Consider the following 26,319-nt stretch of genomic DNA (forward strand, 5'->3'; position numbering starts at 1 on the left):
CAGATAAAATTATCTATCTATCTATCTATCTATCTATCTATCTATCTATCTATCTATCTATCTATCTATCTATCTATCTATCTATCTATCTATCTATCTATCAATCTATATATATATATATATATATATATATATATATATTTTTTTTTTTTTAATTTAGTTCAGTTTAGGATCAGAAAACATGTCAGATTTAGGGTCAAGCATAAAAACCAAAAATTGTTTTTTAATATAGAGTAAGGAAAGGCTCGAACCCATGCAAGCTTTTTTATTGTTTTTTGCCTCCTTGTTGACGATTTTCCCTCTCTTACTGTATGGTGAAATCATTACCACTGGGATAGTAAGGATGGCCATACATTATACAATCTTCTCGTAAAAAGTTCCTTTAGATTTAACAAAACCCTATAATATGAGGTTAAACCTAAAGATTTTCTATTTGTATGCAATCATGCAGGCCCTTTCATAATGTAGTTGAAGGTAGATCTAAAGGAAATTGAATAAGAAAATTGTATAATGTATGGCCAGCCTAAGTAAGGACAGATGTCTCTGATTGACCCACAGATAGTAGTAAAAAAAAAAGAACCCAGCATAGGTTCTCATCCTTTCCTATAAAAAAAAAAAAAAAAAAAACAATTTACAAGTTAATGTAATATAGCTAAATAAAAAGCTACCACTAAAGGAAATTCTTAGATGTATATATTGGCTAAGATATTACATTTCGAAAGCTATTGAATATTGAAATGTTATGGTATTGTTATACATTTAGCTATATTAAAGGGAACCTGTCACAATTGAAAAAAACTACTTACACATGCAATAATTCCCAACTATAATGAAATAAAAGGGCTACCACTAAGGGGGACATTCTTAGGTATGTATACATAGGCTAGGCTAATACATTTCCAAAGCTATTGAAAATGTAAATATTATATTATTATTGAACCTATAGATTTGTTAAAGGGAACCTGTCAGCATTCAAAAAAACTACTTGCACATGCAACAATTCACAACTTAAAAAAATAATGCAATGTAATATAACCAAATAAAAGAGCTACCAGGGACACTCTTAGATGTATATATAGGCTAGGCTAATACATTTCCAAAGCTATTGAAAATCTAAATATTATAGTATTATTGTACCTATAGACTTATTAAAGGGAACCTGTCACCATTCAAAAAAAAATTTTGCATATGCAGCAATGCACACATTTAAAAAAAGGAGACCATTTATATATCAGAGACCTGAGACCAGAATAATATTACCCTGTAATAAAAAGAAATGTTGTGGGTGTGGCCATGTTGAATAGCGCTTTGCAGTGTCAAGGCACAGAGCCATGTTGTGAGTTTAGTTATTCACTAGCAGCAAAAGCATTTTTCCATTGCTTATTACTTACAAATGGAAAATGGAAAAATTAAACTGTGTTTTTGCAGTATCTACTCAGCAATGCTCAGCTCTTGCCTCATTTGTAAAAGATTCTTAATAATGTAAAATAAACTTTTAACATTATACATAACTATGTATGTAAATGTCCCATGTGTGTGCATACCTTAGCATGCTTGCTGCTGTAATGAGGCTGGTTAGGAAGATAAGTACAGCTAACTGTTCTCTGTTATCAGTCATTTTAGGATAAAGCAAGCTTAGTAGAGACTGCCTGCAGAATTCTACAATGTAGCTGGGCAGGAAATCAGATGTTATGAATTTGGAAAATCAATCCCCATAGTACAATATTTTTCTAGGTTATCTTAATTTTGATAATCTTTACCAAACCTGAAAATTCCAAAAGGACTGGGTCTTTAAAACGAATAAACGTTTATAAACTTGCCATAAAATGACACCCTTTGTTAAATCACCTCCATGATAAAGGTGGTAAATGATGTTACTTTAAAAAAAAAAAAAAAAGATAATAATTTGAAGACTCCAAACTGTGCTCCTTTTCCTCTTCCCTGACAGAGGGAATGGATATGAAAACTAGAACTGTACTCCTCCTTATTAGAATTCTTCACCTTAGTGAAGCTTAGACTTCTTGTATAAGGAAACATATACAGTAGCGGTGTGCCTTTAACCCATGGTGAGCCAAATGACAAAAATTCCTTTTAGTTTTGGCTAGCAGAATTTTCCTCCACTGAATGAATGCACATACCATACATTAATCTACTATTATCAGCAGTTATACATTTTACAGTCACAACAGTGAGTATATTCACTAATATACTATAGGAGAAATAAATTATTCAACACTAAGCCTTGCTAGCCAGCAAAGATTAACTAATTTTAAACCTGCTTCTATTAATTTGATACAGAGTTCTAAATTGCATATATTTACAAATATGTGGAAGACATATGTCAAGCTACATCTACAATGCCTAATCCTACTTCATGAGTCATATACATATATGCATGTAAAGCAACAAATTAACTGGCAACAAATGTTCATCATATCTCGTTTAAAGGTACAGCAATACAGCAATACATAACCCTGGCCAAATAATCGTTAGCTCTGTCCACTAAACAGACATACCTTAATGCTGTATGTAATTACCAGTTCATGCAACTGAGCCTTTTTTTTTTTTTTTTGCTTTTTTATTAAAATGAAGCTCCTTACATTTTATTAATTTATTTTTTTTTTATTTATTATATTACTATACTAGGTTTAAACACCTTGTTTCTTTTTGGTCAAAATAACAGCTATTAGAAGGCTATTTTTGATAAGCATTTGGTATCATGCAACTACATGTGTTGGTTTTTCAGCAATGAAAATTTAAATAAATACTAAAAAAAAAAAAAAAAACCACCAGTTCTATCTTAGCAGGGTCTTTGTGGTCAGCATATATATATATATATATATATATATATATATATATATATATATATATATATATATATATATATATATATATATATATCAACAGAAGATTCTTTTTGTTGCAAATGCCATGTACTTAAACCTACCAGACTTTAGTCTCTAACAGTAATTATTTCCAAAATATGCACAGGATTGATCCTTTTATAATACTCCTTAACTGAAATACAGCTATAGCAGGTATATTGGGAAAAAACAGCAGCCAAAGGTATATACATGAAACATCCAAAAAAGTAAAAAAAAAAATCATGTCATGATAGAATTCAGTATATGATTATTTTTATATCTTTATTTATTTTTTCTTTACATTTACATGCAGAGCAACAACAAAAAGAAATCAATGAATGACAGGAGTTGTGAGAAACTATAACACTGCCAGGGGCGCTTACAACAGTTCATTTTTATGTATACATGATTTAAATCTACTGAGCAAAAGAAAAAACTGACTGCAACCACTCAAGCACCCCTGGCAGTGATACAGTTTGCATCAACCCCTGCCACTGTCCCTTTTGCTATACAGTTTGTCTGCAAGCAAATATGGGGTATATATATATATATATATATATATATATATATATATATATATATATATATATAAAACTGAAGTAATGTAAAATGAAAAAAAAAATACTGCAAATAATTATCACATGTATTAACAGGATTAGGTTATCAAATTACAATATTTTTCTAGATAGTGGTCCCTTATTTCCCACACTACAAAATTATTCGTGGCAAATTGCAAAATGGTTTGGATCTCTGGCAAAAATTATATAGTGTGTACCCAGCTTAATTGTTTAAACATTTATCAGTTGGCCAAGCTGCCAAAAGAATAAATAGACTGCACATGGGTGTGAGAATCAGTAATAATTAGATTAAACAAAATGTGAAATCAAACAGCCTGATTTCCTTATTTGCCTGTATACTGTATATAATGTAGTATGGTATATATGTACAATATATATATATATATATATATATATATATATATTAGTTTGTGTGTAAAAAATATATATATATATACATATATATACATACATACATATAAAGAAGAAAAAATATATTATATATATATATATATATATATATATATATATATATATATATATATTATACACACAAACTATTATATATATATATATATATATATATATATATATATATATATATATTTATATATATTTATAACTTTTCTTATTCTTTTTTTTGGGGTAATTGTATTCACCTGAATCCGAGGGGCTAGCTGAAACTAAAGCTGGCCATACATTATGCAGTTTTCTTATTCAATTTCCTTTAGCTCTACCTTCAACTATGTAGTACAAAGGTCTGTCTGACTGCATACAAATTGAAAGTGTTTAGGCTTGACCTCATATTATATGGTTTTGGTAAACCTAAAGGAAAATTGTACAAGTAAATTGAATAATATATGGCCAGCCTAACACAAACATGTCCCTGTGTGACTGTATAACTACATAGAAAATAATTCAGGCCATCAGGCAAAGACCAGTGCCTATAAACAATTGGCAAATACCCAGTCTTTATTTACAGCACTACAAATTGCTTTTAAACCCCATTCAGTGCTTAGCTCCACTGATTCCTAATGACAAGATGTGTTTGATTAAAAACATCCCTGCTTTCAATGTCTATAAAGCTTGCATGAGTGGGATTAAATTAACTGTAGGTGTCAAAAGGGCAGACACACATAGAGATATATATATATATATAATGTATATTTATTTACCCAAATCTGTTAATGGCATACTTATTAGGACATGTTTAACAATAAGACAGGCTGGTATTTTAAAATAAACAAAAAGCTAAGCAAAAAAAAAAAAAGCAAAAAGGCAAATTCTACAGAGCAAGACATCATATTTGGTTTGTTATGTTAAAAAGAATATAACGAAAAAAAAGAAATATTATTTTTGTTCTGCAGAAGAAAATGTGTTTTTTTTGCCCTTGTATTAAAGTCCTTTTTGCAGCAAAGGACACCTAGGCAATGTAAAGCCCCGTGTATTCACTATAACTATTACAAGGGATACACTGAAATACATAGAAGTGGGGCCGATGTCAGCCTTAAAAAGTCATCACAAAAGAATTTCAGCCCAAAAGCTGCAAACAGTATTTATGGCTCAAACGCGAGTACATTCGTATTATTCAAGAAGCATCAACCAATTTATTACGCTTTTTAACAGTTATGATATTATTAGGCATTTATATTAGACATTTTTTGAAATACAATAAGAATATATATGGAATGCGAAACAAAACTATTAGCCTATTGCATAGAAAAAAAAGCATTTGACCAGAAAATGTATTAACGCTGTGATGGCCAAACGAACATTATCATTTCTTTTAAAGAACAAGGCATTTCAGGCGATAAATCTGCAACATTTGACGCTATTAACGGCAGCGACATGCGTCAGCGCGATGAGTACAAAGTCGGCGCTACAGGTAGCAGATACCGCACATTGCTTCACAATATATTTATAAAAACGAAAGTTATATGCTTCATTAAATTAAATAAACATCCGTTTGCCCGAGGGGTCAACGGGAAAGTCATAGAGGAAATGCGATCAAGGTTAAAATCATTTTCTGTGAAATCCCAAACCAATTAGATAATTACAGAGAAAGCAGAGATCACAGTAACACTCCTTTATTGAATCACAAGTGCCACTTCCTAACGCATTCCTTTTTATTTCTGGTCTTCAAATAAAACACATCTACTCAGATCAGTGGACTCTTCTGAAAATGATTTGACTTCTTTATTTAATAAGGCAAGGACTCATAGGGGGACATTTCATTGTAGAGGGCACTTGTGGGGCTGAGAAGTTTTCAGGAACTGATGTCTATCTAACTGATATCTTATCCACAATGCCAGGAAAATATTAAATGATTTAATATCATAGGCAACAGGAAAGAAAGAAAGAAAGAAAGAAAGAAAGAAAGAAAGAAAGAAAGAAAGAAAGAAAGAAAGAAAGAAAGAAAGAAAGAAAGAAAGAAAGAAAGAAAGAAGACCAGGGAGACAGTAGTACCTTTAGATGTCCAATGTGGAGAGAGAAAGAAAGAAAGAAAGAAAGAAAGAAAGAAAGAAAGAAAGAAAGAAAGAAAGAAAGAAAGAAAGAAAGAAAGAAAGAAAGAAAGAAAGAAAGAAAGAAAGAAAGAAAGAAGATCAGGGAGACAGTAGTACCTTTAGATGTCAAATGTGGAGAGAGAAAGAAAGAAAGAAAGAAAGAAAGAAAGAAAGAAAGAAAGAAAGAAAGAAAGAAAGAAAGAAAGAAAGAAAGAAAGAAAGAAAGAAAGAAAGAAAGAAAGAAAGAAAGAAAGAAAGAAAGAAGACCAGGGAGACAGTAGTACCTTTAGATGTCCAATGTGGAGAGAGAAAGAAAGAAAGAAAGAAAGAAAGAAAGAAAGAAAGAAAGAAAGAAAGAAAGAAAGAAAGAAAGAAAGAAAGAAGATCAGGGAGACAGTAGTACCTTTAGATGTCAAATGTGGAGAGAGAAAGAAAGAAAGAAAGAAAGAAAGAAAGAAAGAAAGAAAGAAAGAAAGAAAGAAAGAAAGAAAGAAAGAAAGAAAGAAAGAAAGAAAGAAAGAAAGAAAGGAGACAGTAGTACCTTTAGATGTACAACGTGGAGAAAGAAAGAAAGAAAGAAAGAAAGAAAGAAAGAAAGAAAGAAAGAAAGAAAGAAAGAAAGAAAGAAAGAAAGAAAGAAAGAAAGAAAGAAAGAAAGAAAGAAAGAAAGAAAGAAAGAAAGAAAGAAAGAAATAGATAATAGGTAGGTAGATAGATAAATAAATAGATAGATAGATAGATAGATAGATAGATAGATAGATAGATAGATAGATAGATAGATAGATACATACATACATACATACATACATACATACATACATACATACATACATACATAAAAAGGTATGGATAGATACAATGACAGATAAAAGAACGATCAAATCATTAACACCTTTTTGAAAAATTAACAAAATGATATCTGTTACATGTGAATGTGATAGTATGTATCTATCTCCTTAAACTACAATGTGGCCCTTCATTTTTAAACTTTTCATTTGAATAATATTTTTTCTCTCTGTATAACTGACCGTTCATCAAACCAAAATTTTTTTTAATTAAGTATTGCCATAATATTATATATATATCTATATAAAGCTATTCTCTTATGATTACAGGGGTAAAGTACAAAGTTTTTTTTCTGGAAAGAACCTCAATTTTGCCTGTAATGCTCCATCATGTCCTGTAGACTTGGACAATGAGAAAGATTTCAATGCTGGCCGTGTCTTCCATGACAAATGATGATGATGATGAATAGGAGAAGCTGTAAACTCTATTATGTTGGGGGCCAGCCCGGGGCATCAAGGCCACTGAAGGTGACATTATGGAGTGACAATGGATAGGGATTGATTCAGGACTAGAAGTGATTATCCATATACAGTGTATACAGCTTATTTTTGTGGAGATAATATTAATAGGAGTTTGACAGGTTGGAAGATGGGGGAAAGGATGTGATCAGGACACATTCAGGTACAGATCTGATGAGAGAGATAAAGGTGAGCTGTCTTACCTGCATGTCTTCCATACTGTGATGTGACAGTGCATGTAAGGATAGGGCACTCTCTGCCAGGCTGTGGCCACCATCTCCTAGAGTATGTATCAGACGTGGTACTCCCCCATAGTCCCTCCGAGGGTCCAGGCTGAGCCCCCTGTGAGCCTGAGAGAGCAGACCAGCCTCGTCCTGCCGCCCCCTCTGTGTGTGCCATGCCGACTGCTGGTGCTGGTGGATGGGGTTGATGCCAGTGTATGGGTCTCCCAGGTGAGGGTATCCAGGTTCTTGGCTCTGTGAGTAGGATAAAGGTGGCTGGGGGTAGGGGGGAGGAAAGTATGGGGGCTGGAAGTCAGATGCCGGGGTATGACAGAGTGGGGGAGCAGAGGAATAAGCCCCTTGGTTCAGAGAGGAAAGCTGGGACAATCGGCCACCACTGGAACCTCCGTTCAGGGCATCAGAGCGATCCTGCAAGGTACAAAGTGACACAATCATGAGTCCACAGTGTTCCGCAAGAATCTCAATATACATTCATGAGCTCAGAGTGTTCCACAAAGATCTCATACAGCACCCATACACATCCATGATCCCACAGTGTTCCACAAGGATGTCATACAATGCCACTACACAATAATGAGCCCACAGTGTTCCACAAGGATATCATACAATGCCACTAAACAATAATGAGCCCACAGTGTTCCACAAGGATCCCATAATGTCAATACACATTCATGAGTCCACAGTGTTCCACAAGGATATCATACAATGCCACTACACAATTATGAGTCCACAGTGTTCCACAAGGATCCCATAATGTCAATACACAATAATGAGTCCACAGTGTTCCACAAAGATCTCATATAACCCCCATACACATTCATGAGCCCACAGTGTTCCCCAAGGACATCATACAATGCCAATACACAATTATGAGTCCACAGTGTTCCACAAGGATATCATACAATGCCAATACACAATTATGAGTCCACAGTGTTCCACAAGGATATCATACAATGCCAATACACAATTATGAGTCCACAGTGTTCCACAAGGATCTCATAAAATTTCAAAACACATTCATTAGTCCACAATATTCCACAAGGATGTCATACAGCACCCATACACATCCATGAGTCCACAGAGTTCCACAAGGATGTCATACAATGCCAGTACACATTTATGAGTCCACAATGTTCCACAAGGATTTCATACATTGCCCATACACATCCTTGGGTCTACAGTGTTCCACAAGGATCTCATACAGTTCCCATACACATCCATGAGTCCACAGAGTTCCACAAGGATGTCATACAATTCCAGTACACATTTATGAGTCCACAATGTTCCACAAGGATTTCATACAGCGCCCATACACATCCTTGGGTCCACAGTGTTCCACAAGGATCTCATACAGTTCCCATGCACACCTATGAGCCCACAGTGTTCCACGTGGATCCTATGCAAAGCCCAAACACATCCACGAGTCCACAATGTTTCACAGGTATCTTATACAGTGCTCATACACATCAATGAATCCACAGTGCTCCACAAGGATCCCATACAGAGCCCATACACATCCATAAGTCCATAGTGTTGCACTAGGATCTCATATAGTTCCCTTACACACCCATGAGCCCACAGTAATCCACAAGGATCTTATACAAATCACATAAACATCCACCAGCCCACAATGTTCCATAAGGATCCCATACAGTGACCATACACATCCATAAACCCAGTGTTCCATAAGGTTCTCATATAGTTCCATACACATCCAGGAGCACATACCTTGCCTATGCACATCCATTTGCCCACAAAGCTTCACAAGAATCGTATACAGTACTTATTCACATCCATGAGCACAGAGCTTCACAAGGATCTCATACAGTGCCCATATACATCCATGAACCCACAGTGTTCCCCCACAAAGATCTTATACAGTTCTATGCTCATCCATGAGTTTCACCAGGATCTTACACAGTTTCATACACAACCACGAGCCCTTAGTGTTCTATAAGGATCTTATACAATGCCTATACACATCCATGAGCCCACAAAGCTCCACAAGAATCTCATACAATGGTTATACACATTCATGAAGCCCAAAGAGCTTCACAAGGATCTCATGCAGTTTATTCACATCCACAAGCCCACAGAGATCTGATACTGTACTGTACATCCATAAGCACACAGAACTTCACAAGACTATACAGTGCCTATACTAGGATGTCTAGTGGGGTAAAGTATTTCCCTTCCTCCTTGTCTCTAGAGTTAGCCCCTGTTATGATGCAGCTAACTTGTTCTGTTCTGTGATGACCTTCATAAGACCCTCTTTTTTCACTATAGGCTCTAATGTATACCTTACAGCTAGCTTCCCAGTTACTAACAGGACTCCTTCCCTTAATAAGATGCCTCTCCCTTCACACCTACAATCTGCACCATATACCATCCAGCCAGCTTCCTTGGCACTACAAAACCTCTTTCTCATTATAAGACCCATCTGCATCCACATCTACAACCTGTACCATATACAGTACCTTACAGCCAGCTTCCCAAATACCACAAAGACTTCTTGTCTTCATTAGACCCCTCTCCATCCATACACCAAACCATATACTGTACCTTACAGCCAGCATCTCCATCACTACAAGGACTGTCTTCATAAGACCCCTCTTCACCTCCATACTTATTACCTATACCATATATCTAACAGCCAGCATCTCAATCACTACAAGGACTGTCTTCATAAGACCCCTCTTCATTACCTATACCATATATCTTACAGCCAGCATCTCAATCACTACAAGGACTGTCTTCATAAGACCCCTCTCCATCCATACTTACATTATATACCATATACCTTACAGCAAGCATCTCAATCACTACAAGGACTGTCTTCATAAGACCCCTCTCCACCCATACTTACATTCTATACCATATACCTTACAGCAAGCATCTCCATCACTACAAGAACTGTCTTCATAAGACCCCTCTCCATCTCCATACTTACATTATATACCATTTACCTTACAGCCAGCATCTCCATCACTACAAGAACTGTCTTCATAAGACCCCTCTCCACCCATACCTTCCACCAGTACCATGTACCGGCCAGCTTCCCAGTCATTACAAGGACTCCTTCCCTTAAAGGGACCCCTCTGCATCCACATCTACAGCCTGTAGCATACCTTACAGTTTCTCAATCACTACCAGGTCTCCCTCCCTTAATAAGATCCCTTTTTCTTCACATTCCCAATTCCCTAAAGAAAAACAATCCCACCAGAAAACCCAGAGCAGCCATCTGTCAGGCTTGCACTTTCTAAGTAAATAGGTATAAAGTTTCATCTCTGATGACAGGTTGCATAGCCCCCCTTCCTACAACTTACCATGGCAGAGTATGCGTGGACTAACATGAGTGCAGACTTGGGGAGATGATCCGATGGGAAAGAAGAAAGTAGAAGAGCAGTGAGTGTAGAGTAACTGTGGATTCCTCCAAATCACAGGCTGCCTGTCATATCCAAGGAAGGAGTCTATGCTGCAATAGTGAAGCTTGTAGACTGTGTCCTCTTCTAACTCAGCCCCCCTCCTCTCTCTCTCACTCTCCTTCTGAGCCTAAGGCATCTCCATGAACTCCAGATATAGGCACGGGAGCGCGCCGGGGGGTCAGGAGCGCGCATTAAAGAGCCAGCTCGTCTGCTCCCCACTGTTCCCTCCTGCTGATTGCAAATGTGGAAACAGACAAGGGATCTTTATTTATTTACACACACAATAGTGCTCGTGGCATCAGTTATGGTTGCTGGATGCAGATCCCATCTGCATGAAGATGGTGTTTATAATATTGACAGTCAACCACTTACATAATATCTGCCCTTTAAATAATATGACATGGTGCATGTTTTTCAGGCTTTTGTGGTTCTTATTTTATTTGGTGTCTATATAGGCGATGAAGGGATATAAACTTTGATCTTGTAATAATGAGAAGAAATGACAAAGCAGGGTGGCTGGGCAGATGACAGTATTTGCAGAAGATGGGGTTCTGGGAATGATTTGCACTGAATGAACCAGCTGGAGACTGACACAAGACATCCCAGCACATAGACATGAGTTAGGAGTCTGAACAAAGACATAGACATACAACAGTCAATTGTACACAACCACAACACACTCAGATCACAGTCACATCTGACAATCTGGAAGCTTGATGACCACCCCAACACCCTAGATTTTCCTATTGGAGTCATAGGAGACACAAATATTTGGTTAGATCTGAAATCGACACAACTATTCCCCCGTATTTATTCGCCAGGGTCTAACCTGAGATCTACAAAACAGAAGCTATCCCATCTTTATGTAAGAACACAACAGAGCACTGAGGAATCCAACATACAACCCATTAAAACGTCAGCATGACTGGGATTGACATGTAATAAAGTCTTTGGTATTGGGTCACTATATAATGATCTAGCCCAGGGCATGTCATATTATCAGAAGGCGATCTAACATAAATGGGGTGCCACAGTCTACATTGAAGCCTCCCACATCATTGGCATGGGCACAAGAACTGACAATTGATGCCTCATCACACCTAGGAGGCATTCTAACAAACCAATAGAAAGATTCATAGGAACGGTATATGTTTCCTAGATTGCAGAAAAAATACATAGCTACATTATAATCCGAATAAAAAAAAATGTGTTATACAAAGGTGATGATCAGAACAAAGCCATGGCAGAAAGGAAAAAATCTTTATGTATCTGTGAAAATCAAGGCATGCAATTGTCGGGGCTAGGCTAATCTTTCTATAATACAGAACAGTTATTTTTTTTAAATAATAAAAAATGGTTTGAAGTTAAATTTAATGAATCGTAGTTGGAAGTTGATTTTGTTACATTATAGAGAAAAGTGTTACTGCTTATGTATATTATGTCATTAACAAGTTATCAATACAATGTAACAAGAGTACATGAATAAATGGTGTAAGATCCCCAGAAGTTGCACTCCGCTCCCCCTCCAGTGTGTGCCATTACTCTAATTATTATTGCCTGGGGAAGTACTTGAAGTCACACAAAAGGGAAAAAGAGGGGGGGGGGGGGATTGGTGACTCTTCTTTGCAGTTAGTGGGAATGGATTCATACCCCTCCTATGCTGTTCTTTGAAGTTTCTGCTAGTAGATCTCATGCATTTACCACATAGTGATGGCCAGAGGGCTGACTTTTTACTTAATCACAAGTATTCTATGCAGGGTGGAGGCTCATGCTGAAAACTGGGTGGAAAGAAGTTTCACTCTGGGTGATAAGTTATAATTTTCCAAATTGACAGTTAGTTGTCACCACCCTCCTCCAATCACTCCATCCATCCATCCATCCATCCATCCATCCATCATTTCAAGAAATTGTTCCTTTAGATAAGGATATAAATAGTAATGCATTCACAGTTACCTAGGGTAACCAGGAATAAGACAAAGCTAATAAGGTTTCATTTAATTATCCCAACAATCACCATAAATTAAGCTGCTGGGGTTGAAATCCCTAAATTCAAAAGTCTTTAAATTGATTGTAAAGGATCACCTTGTAAACCAATCCATTTAGTTTAAAATATAAATGAAAGGAAAAACATTTGTGTATATTTTATTAAAAAAACATTATAAATACCTTTTTCTCCCCCTTTTTTTTTTTTTTTACAAGTGATCACATTCCCTCTGTTCCTTCTGTTCTCAGCTGCATAAGAGCTGGGGGAAGGAGCAGCAACAGTACACTGAGCTTCCCAGTGAATGGCTGTGCAGGGTAAGCATGCCAGGACAAGTCTGATATTTAGTTTAAAATATAAATGAAAGGAAAAACATTTGTGTATATTTTATTAAAAAAACATTATAAATACCTTTTTCTCCCCCTTTTTTTTTTTTTACAAGTGATCACATTCCCTCTGTTCCTTCTGTTCTCAGCTGCATAAGAGCTGGGGGAAGGAGCAGCAACAGTACACTGAGCTTCCCAGTGAATGGCTGTGCAGGGTAAGCATGTCAGGACAAGTCTGATATTTAGTTTAAAATATAAATGAAAGGCAAAACATTTGTGTATAGTTATTAAAAAACATTATAAATACCTTTTTCTCCCCCTTTTTTTTTATAAGTGATCACATTCCCTCTGTTCCTTCTGTTCTCAGCTGCATAAGAGCTGGGGGAAGGAGCAGCAACAGTACACTGAGCTTCCCAGTGAATGGCTGTGCAGGGTAAGCATGCCAGGACAAGTCTGATATTTAGTTTAAAATATAAATGAAAGGCAAAACATGTGTGTATAATTATTAAAAAAACATTATAAATACCTTTTTCTCCCCCTTTTTTTTATAAGTGATCACATTCCCTCTGTTCCTTCTGTTCTCAGCTGCATAAGAGCTGGGGGAAGGAGCAGCAACAGTACACTGAGCTTCCCAGTGAATGGCTGTGCAGGGTAAGCATGCCAGGACAAGTCTGATATTTAGTTTAAAATATAAATGAAAGGCAAAACATGTGTGTATAATTATTAAAAAAACATTATAAATACCTTTTTCTCCCCCTTTTTTTTATAAGTGATCACATTCCCTCTGATCCTTCTGTTCTCAGCTGCATAAAAGCTGGGGGAAGGAGCAGCAACAGTACACTGAGCTTCCCAGTGAATGGCTGTGCAGGGTTAGCATGTCAGGACAAGTCTGATATTTAGTTTAAAATATAAATGAAAGGCAAAACATCTGTGTATAATTATTAAAAAAACATTATAAATACCTTTTTCTCCCCCCTTTTTTTTTTTTATAAGTGAAGGAGCAGCAACAGTACACTGAGCTTCCCAGTGAATGGCTGTGCAGGGTAAGCATGTCAGGACAAGTCTAATCATTGGAGGAGAGCACATTGAGTTTCCAGCATAGCTAGAGAACTGACCACAGTGTGTTCTCCTGCTTACTGTGGTCAGTTTTTAATAGAAAAGCAGAGGGACTGACATGAACAACCAGGGATTTCACACAAAGGAAGCAATGCAAAGAGAACAGGATACTTTCTCATACAAGTACATGATACAGCAGGCACATAGCAGGAATATAAGATGTAGGGGTGACTAACACTTTAACTTAAAGGATGCAGAGTGTAAAGCTAGCCATACATTATACAATTTTCCAAAATCATATAATATGAAGTTAAACCTAAACACTTTCAATTTGTATGCGATCAGGCAGTCCATTACATAGTTGCAGGTAAATCTAAAGGGAATTGAATAAGAAAATTGTATAATGTAAGAATTGTTCCCTTTCCAGAAACGTTAAATAAAATCTATGGTCCATTGCAGAGACTGATCATCATACTGAAAGATTAATAATTCTAAGGATCCTTAAGGCCATTCAAGTGAATAGGGCTGTGTCGCAATCACTCTGCAACTGCATGCAATGCATGGTTGTGGGTTTTTTAGGGGTTCTTCACTCCCTGCTGAACGCACTCTGAAAAGTGATGAACTACAGATCTTTCTTCACTGAGCTAAACTTGTGTAGTGAGCCCCTAAAGAGTACATTTTAGCCCGCCATCTGCCTCTGTTCTATATGTAACAATGCCATGTCTGTGTTCCTGGAGCCTTCTGGGATGTACATAGTACTGGAGGAGAAGGAACATGGCACTGGAGGAGGGTGGACCTGGTGTGGATCATCAGGGGGCAGGCTGCCTGAACCAGGAAAAGAGAGTGGCTCCCAATGAGTGGAGTGGGGACTGGCATGCAGCAGAGGAACAACAGATAACAGCAGGACAAGGAAATATCCATGCATAAACAGTACCCTCAATTATCTAAAGGTGGAAAAAAGGTGAAAAGATTGTTCATTTTGGTTAAAAACAGATACAAAAGCTCACCTTTAAGCGATTTTTAGGGCAATATTTGTCTATGATAATGCTTCCTATAAATTATCTTTCCACAATCTTTTTACAGAAATATTTGACCTAAATTGCCTGTTACATTAGACTGCTAGGAAGAGCCACCCAGGTCATCAGCCTATAAGACGAAACTTTAATATGTGAGTTTTCAAAGTAATCAGGGACAGCTAGCTAACAAAAAAAACAAATTGTCAGCGCCCATACTACAGGTACATGAGTCAAAAAAGCTGAGAAATGTAATGTATGAAAAGGGATAGTCTGAAAAATGACAGCATACCATACGCTAAACATGAAGAAAGCGTTCAGTGGCACGCTGGTTGCAACTTGAAGCACCTGTAGCACTACCCCCTAGGAGCCGCTAGTAGTTTGGGTCCTCTGCTCAGTTCCAGCCCTATGTAAGACCTCCCCCTTACTGACACCACCAGTATATTTTTCTGTAAGTCTTAGCTGGCACACACAAGATCTTGACTCACAACTCTACAAAAGAAAAACAAACTGTATTGGCAAGTTAAGGTCATAAAATTATAACAGAGTATATTGGCATATTAGCATGAGAACAACAATGACTGTATGATTAACCTCTCAGGTCCCCCTTCTAGAAGCTTCAAACACCCGCGTATACTGTGACCCTAAGCGCATAAGAGGAGATAAATCGCCCCAAGTAACCAACAAGACTAACAATGTAAATCAACTATACCAATTGAGAGCTCTTAAACAAAAGTGCTAAGTTTAGGCCTGTGGGATAAAGACTTATAGTTAAAGGCAGATCTGCTCTCAGAATTGGGTGGTTTGAATAAGTCTTTGTGATGGATCTTCTGCCGGCTACGGCGGGGCCCTGTTGGCTATGGTGGGGGTGGGGGGGGGGTTGGATCGCAGGGAAATAAGGGGATGTCCTTAAACTGGTTGTTCCAACAATGTCCCTAGAAAGTTGATCATAGTGGAGGAAGGGCTTTTTGGGTACAAATGAAAACTTAGTAAGAGGCAGGCCCAGTTGCAGCATCCAGGTGTTAAGTTGTACATGGTTGCAGTAGTTAGATGAAAGGATGTGCACAGTTACAGTAGTCAGATGTAAGGGTATTCACAGTTGCAGTACTCTGGAAAGCAGATCAAATGACTTAGCTGCATTCGGCCTGCCCTAGAACAGTATAAGCAGTTCACACAACAGCAGGTACAGGGTCTATGGCTGCAGCTTTTTTTGCAAATTGCTACAGCTAAACAGTGGGTCTATGACCCTTTCCTGTAGCTGACTGGTACCGCAGCAGGCAAGATGGCAAACACCATGGTGATTGCTCAGCCGGTCTGGACGGTGGTGGTCTGACTCAATAGCGAGCTTCTCAGAGTGGGCATCAGAAAGGCTGATTATGCTGGGAACTTTGCTCAGTTCAGCCTCTTGGCCTAGGATGTTACAGTGCCCAGTGAAACTCAGGACAGGAACAGTTTGGCATGGCACAGCATCCCTGGGCATTGTTGTTGTTTCTGAGTCATAGTTTTGGTCTTACATCTCCCATGGTGAGGGCCATTGTTTGAAATCATGAGGCCCCATACAGCCTACCTGACGCCCCCCCCCCCCCAGTTGCTGGGTGAGTGAAACAGAGGGCATTGTTGTTCCTTCTCCGCTCCACCGATCCTCCTGCTGTCGGGGTCTCTACAGGAGGACCGGTGGTCCCCCCCTATCAGTGGCCCTGCCCATGGTTCCACTGCCTAAGGTCAGTCACAAGGCATATCAGTTACTGCCATCTTGTGGCAGAAAGCGAGTTCTGCAATCAGTAACATTACCAATATCTTCAATAAAACCAGTTTGCATAACCCAGCATTTTCAAAGCTGGAACTTATGGCAAGTTACTGTTCAGAGACTTCTTGTATCCAGTTCACAAAGATGCATGACCTGGTGTAAGGATCAGCAAACCTGGACCCCAGAGAAATGGAAAAAGTGATATGATCACCCTGCTTCAAACCTCTAAACAGTTTACTTCTTATTAATGAAGAAACGTTTCTTCACTTAGAAAATTGAATGCTCACTTGAACAAGCATATGATAGTAAATAAGGTGAAACTGTGTACACTTCAAATACCCTATCATGCATGAGTAAAATTTAAACAGGGTATTTACTAACAAACACGATTGGTTAATTTAGTTAACCACATTTTTTGTTCATTTTCTATAGTGAACATTCACCTTGTAAAGTGAACAATCTTATGTTCTGTTATAAATGAACCCCAAAGTCTGTTGCTGACATGTTAGACATAACAGGGAATCCATCATGGCGTAGGAAACCATCCCTTAGGGTTATTGGATCATTGATTGCTCTGTTTAATGACATAACAGACAAGGAATCAAAGCCCATTTTATCAGACCAGATGCACCCTTTAGTGCAAACATTGTTGCCTCATGACTGAGCATCCCATATTCCAAGATGAGTGCCCTCTGCACTTTTGTGTAAAGTTGGCCTTAGACAGTGCGGTTTTCTTTCCTGCAACCACGGGTTGCAGGTAAGAAAATTGCTTGATTCATCCATCAACATCAACTGTGTCCTGCCAAGCTATTGTGCTCTCCTGGCAGGGGGTGGGGGAGTTGTCCCGGCTGGGAGAACACAGTGATTATTGCTAGTGGCTATAGCTGCTGGCAATAATCGCATGAAAATTTTGACAGGCTGGTTTTACCCAAGTTGATCGATCAATAAACTTGGTTACTGTTAGCCTGCCCATACATGGTCCCTGCTAAACCGACCAAGATTCAAACTGTCTATGGCTGGCTTTACATAAAGAGGTTTTTGGCAATTATGTACCCTAATCATGTCTACGATTTTGGTGGGCCTGACTGGCTGCTACTTGAAAGGGAGGGTCTGAGGTTCTATTTTGTGTTATAAAGATGAAGTTGTGTTTACTTCAGTCACCCAGTCATGTGCAAGCAAAACCTATTTTTTAAATTTCTTTCCCACATGAAGTGATAGCTCCACAGTCTTACCTAGATGGCCATTACATTTGCTATGTCATCAGTCTCTATTCCTTTAGTAGATCAACCCACTGAGTTTCAGTCTGCCTCCCCTAGTCTGTTGTCTTTTGTCAGCCGCTATGGGCAGTTTCACCTTACCAGCAGTTAGTTGTGGTTACTGACTCATTCCTGAGGGGGGGGGTTATTAGTTGGTTGCCAATTCACAACTCATGGTAAGGACAGGCATTTAGGCAACTGCCCCAATCTTCAACTAGCCTTTGCAGTAAGGTACAAATCACAAACAAAAATTAACCAGCACACTTACCAGCTAGCCTGCAAAAAAAAAAACCAAAACCAAAAAACCAGCCCTGTCTAAATGTTCACTTTAAAAAACAGAGGGTTTAGTTTGCACACATTTGGAAATATATGTGTAAGCCAACGTCAATTCTCCTCTGTACACTGCAGTGCTATCGCTTTGATTTTGAGAGTTTCCAAATTGGAGCATACAGTATATAACAGTGGATAGATTAACCACTTAAGGACCGGAAAGGTTTTACCTCCTTAACCACTTTACCACCGGAGGATTTTCCTGCTAAAAGACCAGGGGGTTTTTTGCAATTTTTTTCTTACTGTGTGACTTTAACGGACAATTGCGTGGTCGTGCGACGCTGTACCTAAACGAATTTCACGTCCTTTTTTTCCCACAAACAGAGCTTTCTTTTGGTGGTATTTGATCACCTGTGCGATTTTTTGATCACGCGCTATAAACAAAAAAAGAGCGTAATTTTTGCAAAAATAACAATATTTTTCACTTTTTTTTATATGAAATTCCCCCCCAAAAAATGTAAAAATCGAAATTTTTTAACATTTTCGGCCAATTTGTTTTATGCTACCTATGTTTGGTAAAAAAAATCGCAAAAAGCGTATTTTGATTGGTTTGCGCAAAAGTTATCGCGTTTACTAACAAAGGGAAAGATTTTTGTCATTTTTGGTGTTTTTTTTTTTAACGAGTAATGGCGGCGATCTGCGATTTTTTTTGCGGTACTGCGACATTGCGGTGGACAGATCGGACCCTTGACTGACATTTTTGACACTTTTGGGGGTACCAGTGACATTACTGCAGTAATCACTGCTATACATATGCACTGTTACTGCAAAAATGACACTGGCAGGGAAGGGGTTAACTGTATTGGACAGGGAGGGGTTAAGTGTGTCCTAGGGGCGTGCTTCTAACTGTAGTGGGACATTGCTATTGGTGTAAAAACAAAGATCAACGGTTCTACATTGTAGAACCGTCTGATCTTCATTTTTACACAGGGAGAACTGACAGGCGGCTTGTTTTCATAAGCCGCTCTGTCTTTCTCCCGCTGTACCGGCGATCGTAGTGTGACCGGCGGACATCGGGTCCGCCAGTCACACTCCCGCACTCCTCCGTGAACGAGCCGAGGCGGGCGCGCGCTCGCCCGCTATTGGCTCTAGAAGGAGTGACAGGCGAGCGACGTAGACCTACGTCACTCTGCCTGGCCGGGGCCGACTGCTGCAGTAAATATACTGTGAGCAGTCGGCAAGTGGTTAATGACCAGGCCATTTTTCACAATACGGCACTGCTTTACGTTAACTGAAAATTGCGCAGTTGTGCGATGCTGTACCCGAAAAAAATTGATGTCCTTTTTTCCCACAAATAGAGCTTTCTTTTGGTGGTATTTCATTACCTCTGCGGTTTTTATTTTTTGCGCTATAAACAAAAAAATAGTGACAATTCTGGAAAAAAAAAAAACAGTATTTTTTACTTGCGGCAGACAAATCTGACACTAAGTGACACTTTTGACACCTTTGAGGGGACCAGTGACAGTACTACAGTAATCAGTGCTAAAAATATGCACTGTTACTGTACTAATGACACTGGCAGGGAAGGGGTTAACACGAGGGAAGATCGAAGGGCTAAGTGTGTTCCTAGGGAGTGCTTTCTAACTTTGTGGGGGATGTACTGAATAGATGAACACAGAGACCTATGTTCCTAAAAAGTAGGAGCACAAGATTCCTGTGTTCATCTGTGACAAACCGGCAGTCTGCTTTGTTTACATAGGCAGACTGGCTATCTGTCTCCATGGGTAGCGATCATGGGTGGCCCGCTGATTGGGTCCCCCTCTTAGGCGGTGCTCGCACCCCCACTGTCTATTACACGAAGTGACGTACAGGTACGTCGTTTTGCGTAATAGAGCCGACCTGCCGCTGTAAACCTACGGCGGCTGGTCGGCAAGTGGTTAAGGGCAGGATTGCCTGTAGTGATCCCACCCCTTCGTAAAGGCACAGGGTTGCATGGGACGCCTATCAAGAGCACAATAGCAGCTGAAGGCATCCAGTGCATCCCCAGATCAAATACAACCAACTGTACAAACAAGTAGCAACCACCCTAATCTATTACTAGCCTTTGCAGTAAGGTGCACATAAAAGGGCAACGCACATTACAAACAAACAAAAACTTCCCAGCACACTTACCAGCTAGCCTGCAAAAAAAACAAAAAAACAAAAACAAATTGTCCTTTTCTTACAATTCACGTTAAAAACAGAAGATTTAGTTTTGTACACATTTGCAAATATATGTGTAAGGCGCAGTGCCTACATCAAGGCTCCTCTATACTGCAGCCCTAACTCTATAGTTTTGAGAGTCTCCAAATTGGAGCATATATATAGCAGTGGATAGTTGGGGTGGAGTGGTTGCCACTTGTTTGTACAGTTGGTTGAATTTGATGCAGGGACGCAGTAGATGCTTTCAGCTGCTTTTGTTCTCTTGCTGATCGTCTCATGCCTCCCTGTGCCTTTAAGGAGGGGTGGGCACCCTCCAGGCAGACCTGCCTTTAATCTATCCACTGCTATATACTGTATGCTCCAATTTGGAGACTCTCAAATCTATAGAGATAGGGCCGCCATATACAGACGAGCCTTGATGACAAATGTGTGTAAACTAAACCCTCTTTTTTTAATGTAAATTTTTTTTTTGTGGGATAGCTAGTAAAGCCTAGTCCAGGCAGGGTGAATGTCGGTGTCAGCTGGTTCAACAGAAATCGGCAGACATTCGGCGCGTTTGTATGGCAGCCGGTCCGACAGAAGCCAGCCGAAGGGTCATGACCGAGAAAGGTCTGCCGACCGGCTCCTGTTGAATGCTCTCAGCCACTGACTGGAGTGTTCTGGTGGGGGGGGGGGAACCCTCCCCCGTCAGAACACAATAGAAAGGCGGAGAAGATGGCTGTACTAACATCAGATTGTTAGTACAGTGGCTCTGACCTGAGCTATCAGGTTTATGGGTTAAAAAAACTGGTAGCGTGTACTAGGCTTAAAGCCCTGTACACACGGGCCAAATGTTGGGGGACAACAGCCGGTAAAAAAAAAAAAAAAACAGCCAACAATCAGCCCGTGTGTATGTCAGTCTGTCCGAGAGAAGCCGGCCATTCAGCTGGCTTCTGTCAGACGTACATACTTGTAAACCACCATCCGACTGACTCCCGATCAGCACTCTCAGCCAATGACAGAGAGTGCTGATCAGAGTGTTATTGTGGGGGGGGCCACCCCCATGTCAGAACACACCAGCTCAGAAGCGGAGATCGTTGAACTAACCTCGCATGGTTAGTACAGCAGCTATGACAGGAACTGAACTTTTTAGTAGTAGTGTACCCAGCTTTAGTAAGCGGGGAAATTTATGTTTGTCTGTGCTATGGTTATCATCTCAGCCAGGTGTGCTTGCAGTAACCACCATGGTCTAGCCCTTTCCAATTATTCTGCCTTATGTAATATTGAAAAAAACTCTTCTTTCAGATTAGTTTATTTTATGCCCCTGCTCCCCAGCAGTCAAAGCAGTCATGATATTGCCCCTATAGGCATTGTAAGACAGATTTAGGAGTGATTTTGTGAACACCAGCATAAGGTCGATCAATTTCCATGGTCACCTAATTCACCAGATCTGACTATGGAATGGTTGGGGTTGTGTCGTACAGAGTGCAAGGTCATTTTTGCCCATTTGTGAGATGGCATGACAAGGAAAACCAAAGCTGTTTTTAGACTGGGTTCACCCTGGTGTGAAGCGGGAAACCCTGCGAATCTTGTGCTGGTCCCCTCATCATACATGAATCGCAGATGGTTCACACTGACATCTGCAATGTAACACCCCCAGATTGGTTCACAGATCGCAGTGCGAACTGTGAAATGGTACAGGAACCGGATCGCATGGGTATGAATACCCATGCGATCCGATTCCAATGTGGACCAAAAAAAGGGTCCTGTACCATTTTAGTCCAAATACGATGCAAATTCAGCGATACAAACCGTATGGCTGAATTTGCATCGCACAGACTTAACATGTAATCTGCACAGCAATGTGGTGCAAATGAAATGCGAAGTCTGTGTTTGCACCAGTGTGAACCCATAAAGGTAGATAGATGGTGACCCAAATCCTTATGTAAAGGAAGGTCCCCTCCCTCTGTAAAAATCACTTGCTTTTAAAAGGTGCAAAAGGTGCAAAATAAAAAAATGAGGTTCACGATGGTGACATCACATTGCTGGATGTGATGTCACCATCATTTCGTCAAAATTCCTAGGGAATGAGAGCAGGCCAAATCTCCTTAGACCAGGGATCTCCAAACTACGGCCCTCCAGCTGTTGCGGAACTAAACGTCCCAAAAGGCATTGTAAAACTCTGACATTTACAGACATGACTAGGCATGATGGGGATTGTAGTTCCTTAACCACTTGCCGACCACCCACAGTATATTTACTGCGGCAGTCAGCCCCGTACAGGCAAAGTGACGTAGTACTACGTCGCTAGCCTGAGAGCCTCTAGGGGGCGAGCACGCGCCGACGGAGGTGCGCTCCCGCCCCCGTTCTTTCCCTTACGAGAATGTCCGCCGGTCACCCGCGATCTCCCCGTGGAGAGGGAGAAAGGCAGGCGGCTAATGTAAACAAAGCCGCCTGTCATTCTCCCTGATCTAACTGCAGAGATAATACGGTCTTGCTATGTAGGATCGTATGCCTCTGTGGTTTCATCACTAGCTACACCCCTTTACAGTAAGAAGCATGCCCCTAGGGACACACTTAACCTCTGCATCACCAATAAAGTTCACCCCTTCCCTGCCAGTGTCCTTTTTACAGTAACAGTGCATATGTATAGCACTGATTACTGTAGTAATGTCACTGGTACCCCAAAAAGTGTCAAAAATGTCAGTCAAGGGTCCGATCTGTCCGCCACAATGTCGCAGTCCTGCAAAAAAAATCGCAGATCGCCGCCATTATTCGTTAAAAAAAAACAATAAAAATGACAAAAATCTTTCCCTTAGTTAGTAAACGCAATAACTTTTGTGCAAACCAATCAAAATACGCTTATTGCGATTTTTTTTTTTACCAAACATATGTAGCAGAAAACAAATTGGCCTAAAATGTTAAAAAATTTAGATTTTTAAATTTTTTTTGGGGAATTTCATATAAAAAAATTTGAAAAATATTGTTATTTTTTCAAAATTGTCGCTGTTTTTTGTTTATAGCGCAAAAAGTAAAAATCGCATAGGTGATCAAATACCACTAAAATGACAGAATTTGTTTTACACTAAAATTGCTTTCACATTTTAAATTCAAGCACACACTTTGGGCTCTAAAGCCCCGTACACATACACCGATTGTCGGCCGAACGATCGGCCGTCTTTTGTCCAGTGTTGTTATGTTGGTTGAAATGTGCTCTAGACTGCACATGAATTTTGTCGGCCAACAACAACCAACTTCAGAAGTGATGTCATGTTCTAGTCTCCTTTTCGTGTGTTTTTTCTTCTCTGAGCATGCCCAGTCTTGCTCATCTGATGTTTGTCGGCCGAAATCTGTACTGACTGACGAACAATCGGCCGTTCTGTTGTTGGCCAACGAAAATTTTATAGCCTGCACACCAGATTTTGTTCGGCCAAAAAGTCACAGTCGGTTGTCGGAAGCATCATACTAACAAGCCTACAATCGGCCGATCGGACGTTGGCCGAACATTTACGGCCGACAATCGGTACGTGTGCACGGGCCTTAAGTTTCCTACTCTATGGCAGAAAACTTGTAGGAACTCTGAACATGCTCTGCAGCTTGACCCTCCAGAAAGATTATTAGTGTGGCTTTCCTGTAATTCATTTCATACTGTATTGTAACAAGGATCTGGGCTTTCATAAAACACTGCCATGTCAAGTAATATTTGAATATTTATGTTTTGTCTTACTTGTACATCATAATTGAATGGGCTTATCATTTCTTTTTATCTGTAATACAAAATATTAAAAAATAATAATTTATAGAGTTTACTTTAGTTTTTTTTTTTTTTGAAGGTGCCTTATATACTGCAAATCATTGGATGGTTTATTTTGGTACAACCATCACCTAATTGGCATCTGATACAGGTTGTAGGTTGGACACTGAAATGACAATTGCATGCTTCAGTCATACACGTTTTAAAATAAGTAGGCACCTAGAAGGTACTTTATAATTCTCTAACTGAGCAAGTAAAGGGAACGCAGCATGAAAAAGAAGGAAATGTCCATTCTAACAGTTTTTTTTAAAAACAATCGTACAAAATAATGTACTGTAGGTTAAAGTAATCCCATTGCTGGAAATTAACAGCATAGATAACCTTTTGCTGAAATTCTAGTTTGCTGGCCAGGTCTGATGCTTTCAACCAGGGCTTTTTTTCTCAGAAAATAGGTACAGGAACACAACCACGACCCCCAAAGCCCCCCCCCCCCCCCTCCTCCTCCACCTTTAAACCGCATGAAATAGTGAGTGTGGTCAAATTTTACTTAAATACCAGGAGTGCATTTCGCACAAAATGCAGAGTTTGGGGGGAGTGGTTACATACAGAGTGCAGAGTTCAGGGGTGCTCTGCATACAGAGTGCAGAGGTTAGGGGTGCACTGCATACAGAGTGCAAAGTTCAGGGGTGCGCTGCATACAGAATGCAGAGTTCAGGGGTGCACTGCATACAGAGTGCAGAGTTCAGGGGTGCGATGCATACAGAGTGCAGAGTTCAGGGGTGCGATGCATGCAGCGTGCAGAGTTCAGGGGTGCTCTACACTCAGAGTGCAGAATTCAGCCATCTTCCACAGCTGCTTACCTCTGCATCCCCCATCTACATCTCACTTTCACCCCTCTTCAGCTCTTACCTCTGCATGCAATCCCCCCTCCACTGTCTCCGTTTTCTCCCGACCTCCTAAAAGCTCCACCATTTTCCACATGTCTTACTTTTGTTGCTGTATTAAGTTGAAGGACCTGAGCCAGAGGTGGTGGAACTGAGTTTCACCAAGTTCCAGCTGAAAAAAAGCCCCGCTTTCAACAAATAACTAGCATTTTAGATAAGGTCAGCAATAGCAGGTTTCAAGTAAATGCAACTCAAAGCAGGTATAGTTCTCACTCCATTAAGTAGGTGGTGTCTTGCAGCTGTGTGGATGGAGTGGAGGCGTTTGGATGCTGCAATCTCCAGTGACCTTCCACGGCCAACTTGGATGAGGCTGCCCTTTTAAATAGGAGACCCTGCTGGGATTTGGTACACATATGTGTGTGGATAGAGTAGGAACAGAAGTCTGCTTGTTAGGGACAGTGATTTAGCGTCAGGGAAAGGATCCAGTATAAGGAGGGCCACATGTATGGATATCCTTAGACACCAATCACTGGAGCTGCTGCCACCTTCTCCCTGAATTTCCAGATGAACCTGCTGCCCTGCCAGTCAGCCACCCTACCTGCAGATGCTGTCCCGGTCAAGTAGGCCTTGCTGATAGTGAGCCTTACAGTGTCTGGAATACCTCTGCATATACAGTATGTGTTGATGCTGCGTGATCTGATGGGATTACCGGTAACACAGCTATTGCCCACGCTACCTCAGGTTAGGAGTAGGACCATTAGTGCCTGAACCCGCATACTGTTGTTGTGGACCATTCTGTGAACAAAGTATTAATCCTACCTGGTATTTCAAGTGTTACTTTCTCTGTTGCAAGTGTTGCTGTGCCTGTTACCACTACTGCTAATCCCAACTGTGTTGGTGCAAGTATTTTTGTAACTCCTCTGCCTTTTCAATTGCTCAAATATAAGAACTGTTA

The 26,319-nt window shown here is 39.7% G+C and overlaps 1 protein-coding gene across 1 annotated transcript in view; it reads right to left on the reverse strand.

The window, feature by feature from the left end:
• Nucleotides 1-11,026, reverse strand: part of TFAP2E (transcription factor AP-2 epsilon) — a 54,408-nt gene extending 43,382 nt beyond the window's left edge. The window contains exons 1-2 of the mRNA XM_082245992.1: nucleotides 10,798-11,026; nucleotides 7,433-7,879 (exon numbers count right to left, since the gene is read on the reverse strand). Of these exons, the coding sequence (XP_082102118.1) occupies nucleotides 7,433-7,879; nucleotides 10,798-10,824 (474 nt within the window). The 5' untranslated portion in view covers nucleotides 10,825-11,026. The remainder of the gene's footprint in view (nucleotides 1-7,432; nucleotides 7,880-10,797) is intronic.
• Nucleotides 11,027-26,319: the final 15,293 nt, after the last annotated feature.

Source organism: Pelophylax lessonae, assembly GCF_965119305.1.
Source record: "Pelophylax lessonae genome assembly, chromosome: 2".
Lineage (NCBI taxonomy): Eukaryota > Metazoa > Chordata > Amphibia > Anura > Ranidae > Pelophylax > Pelophylax lessonae.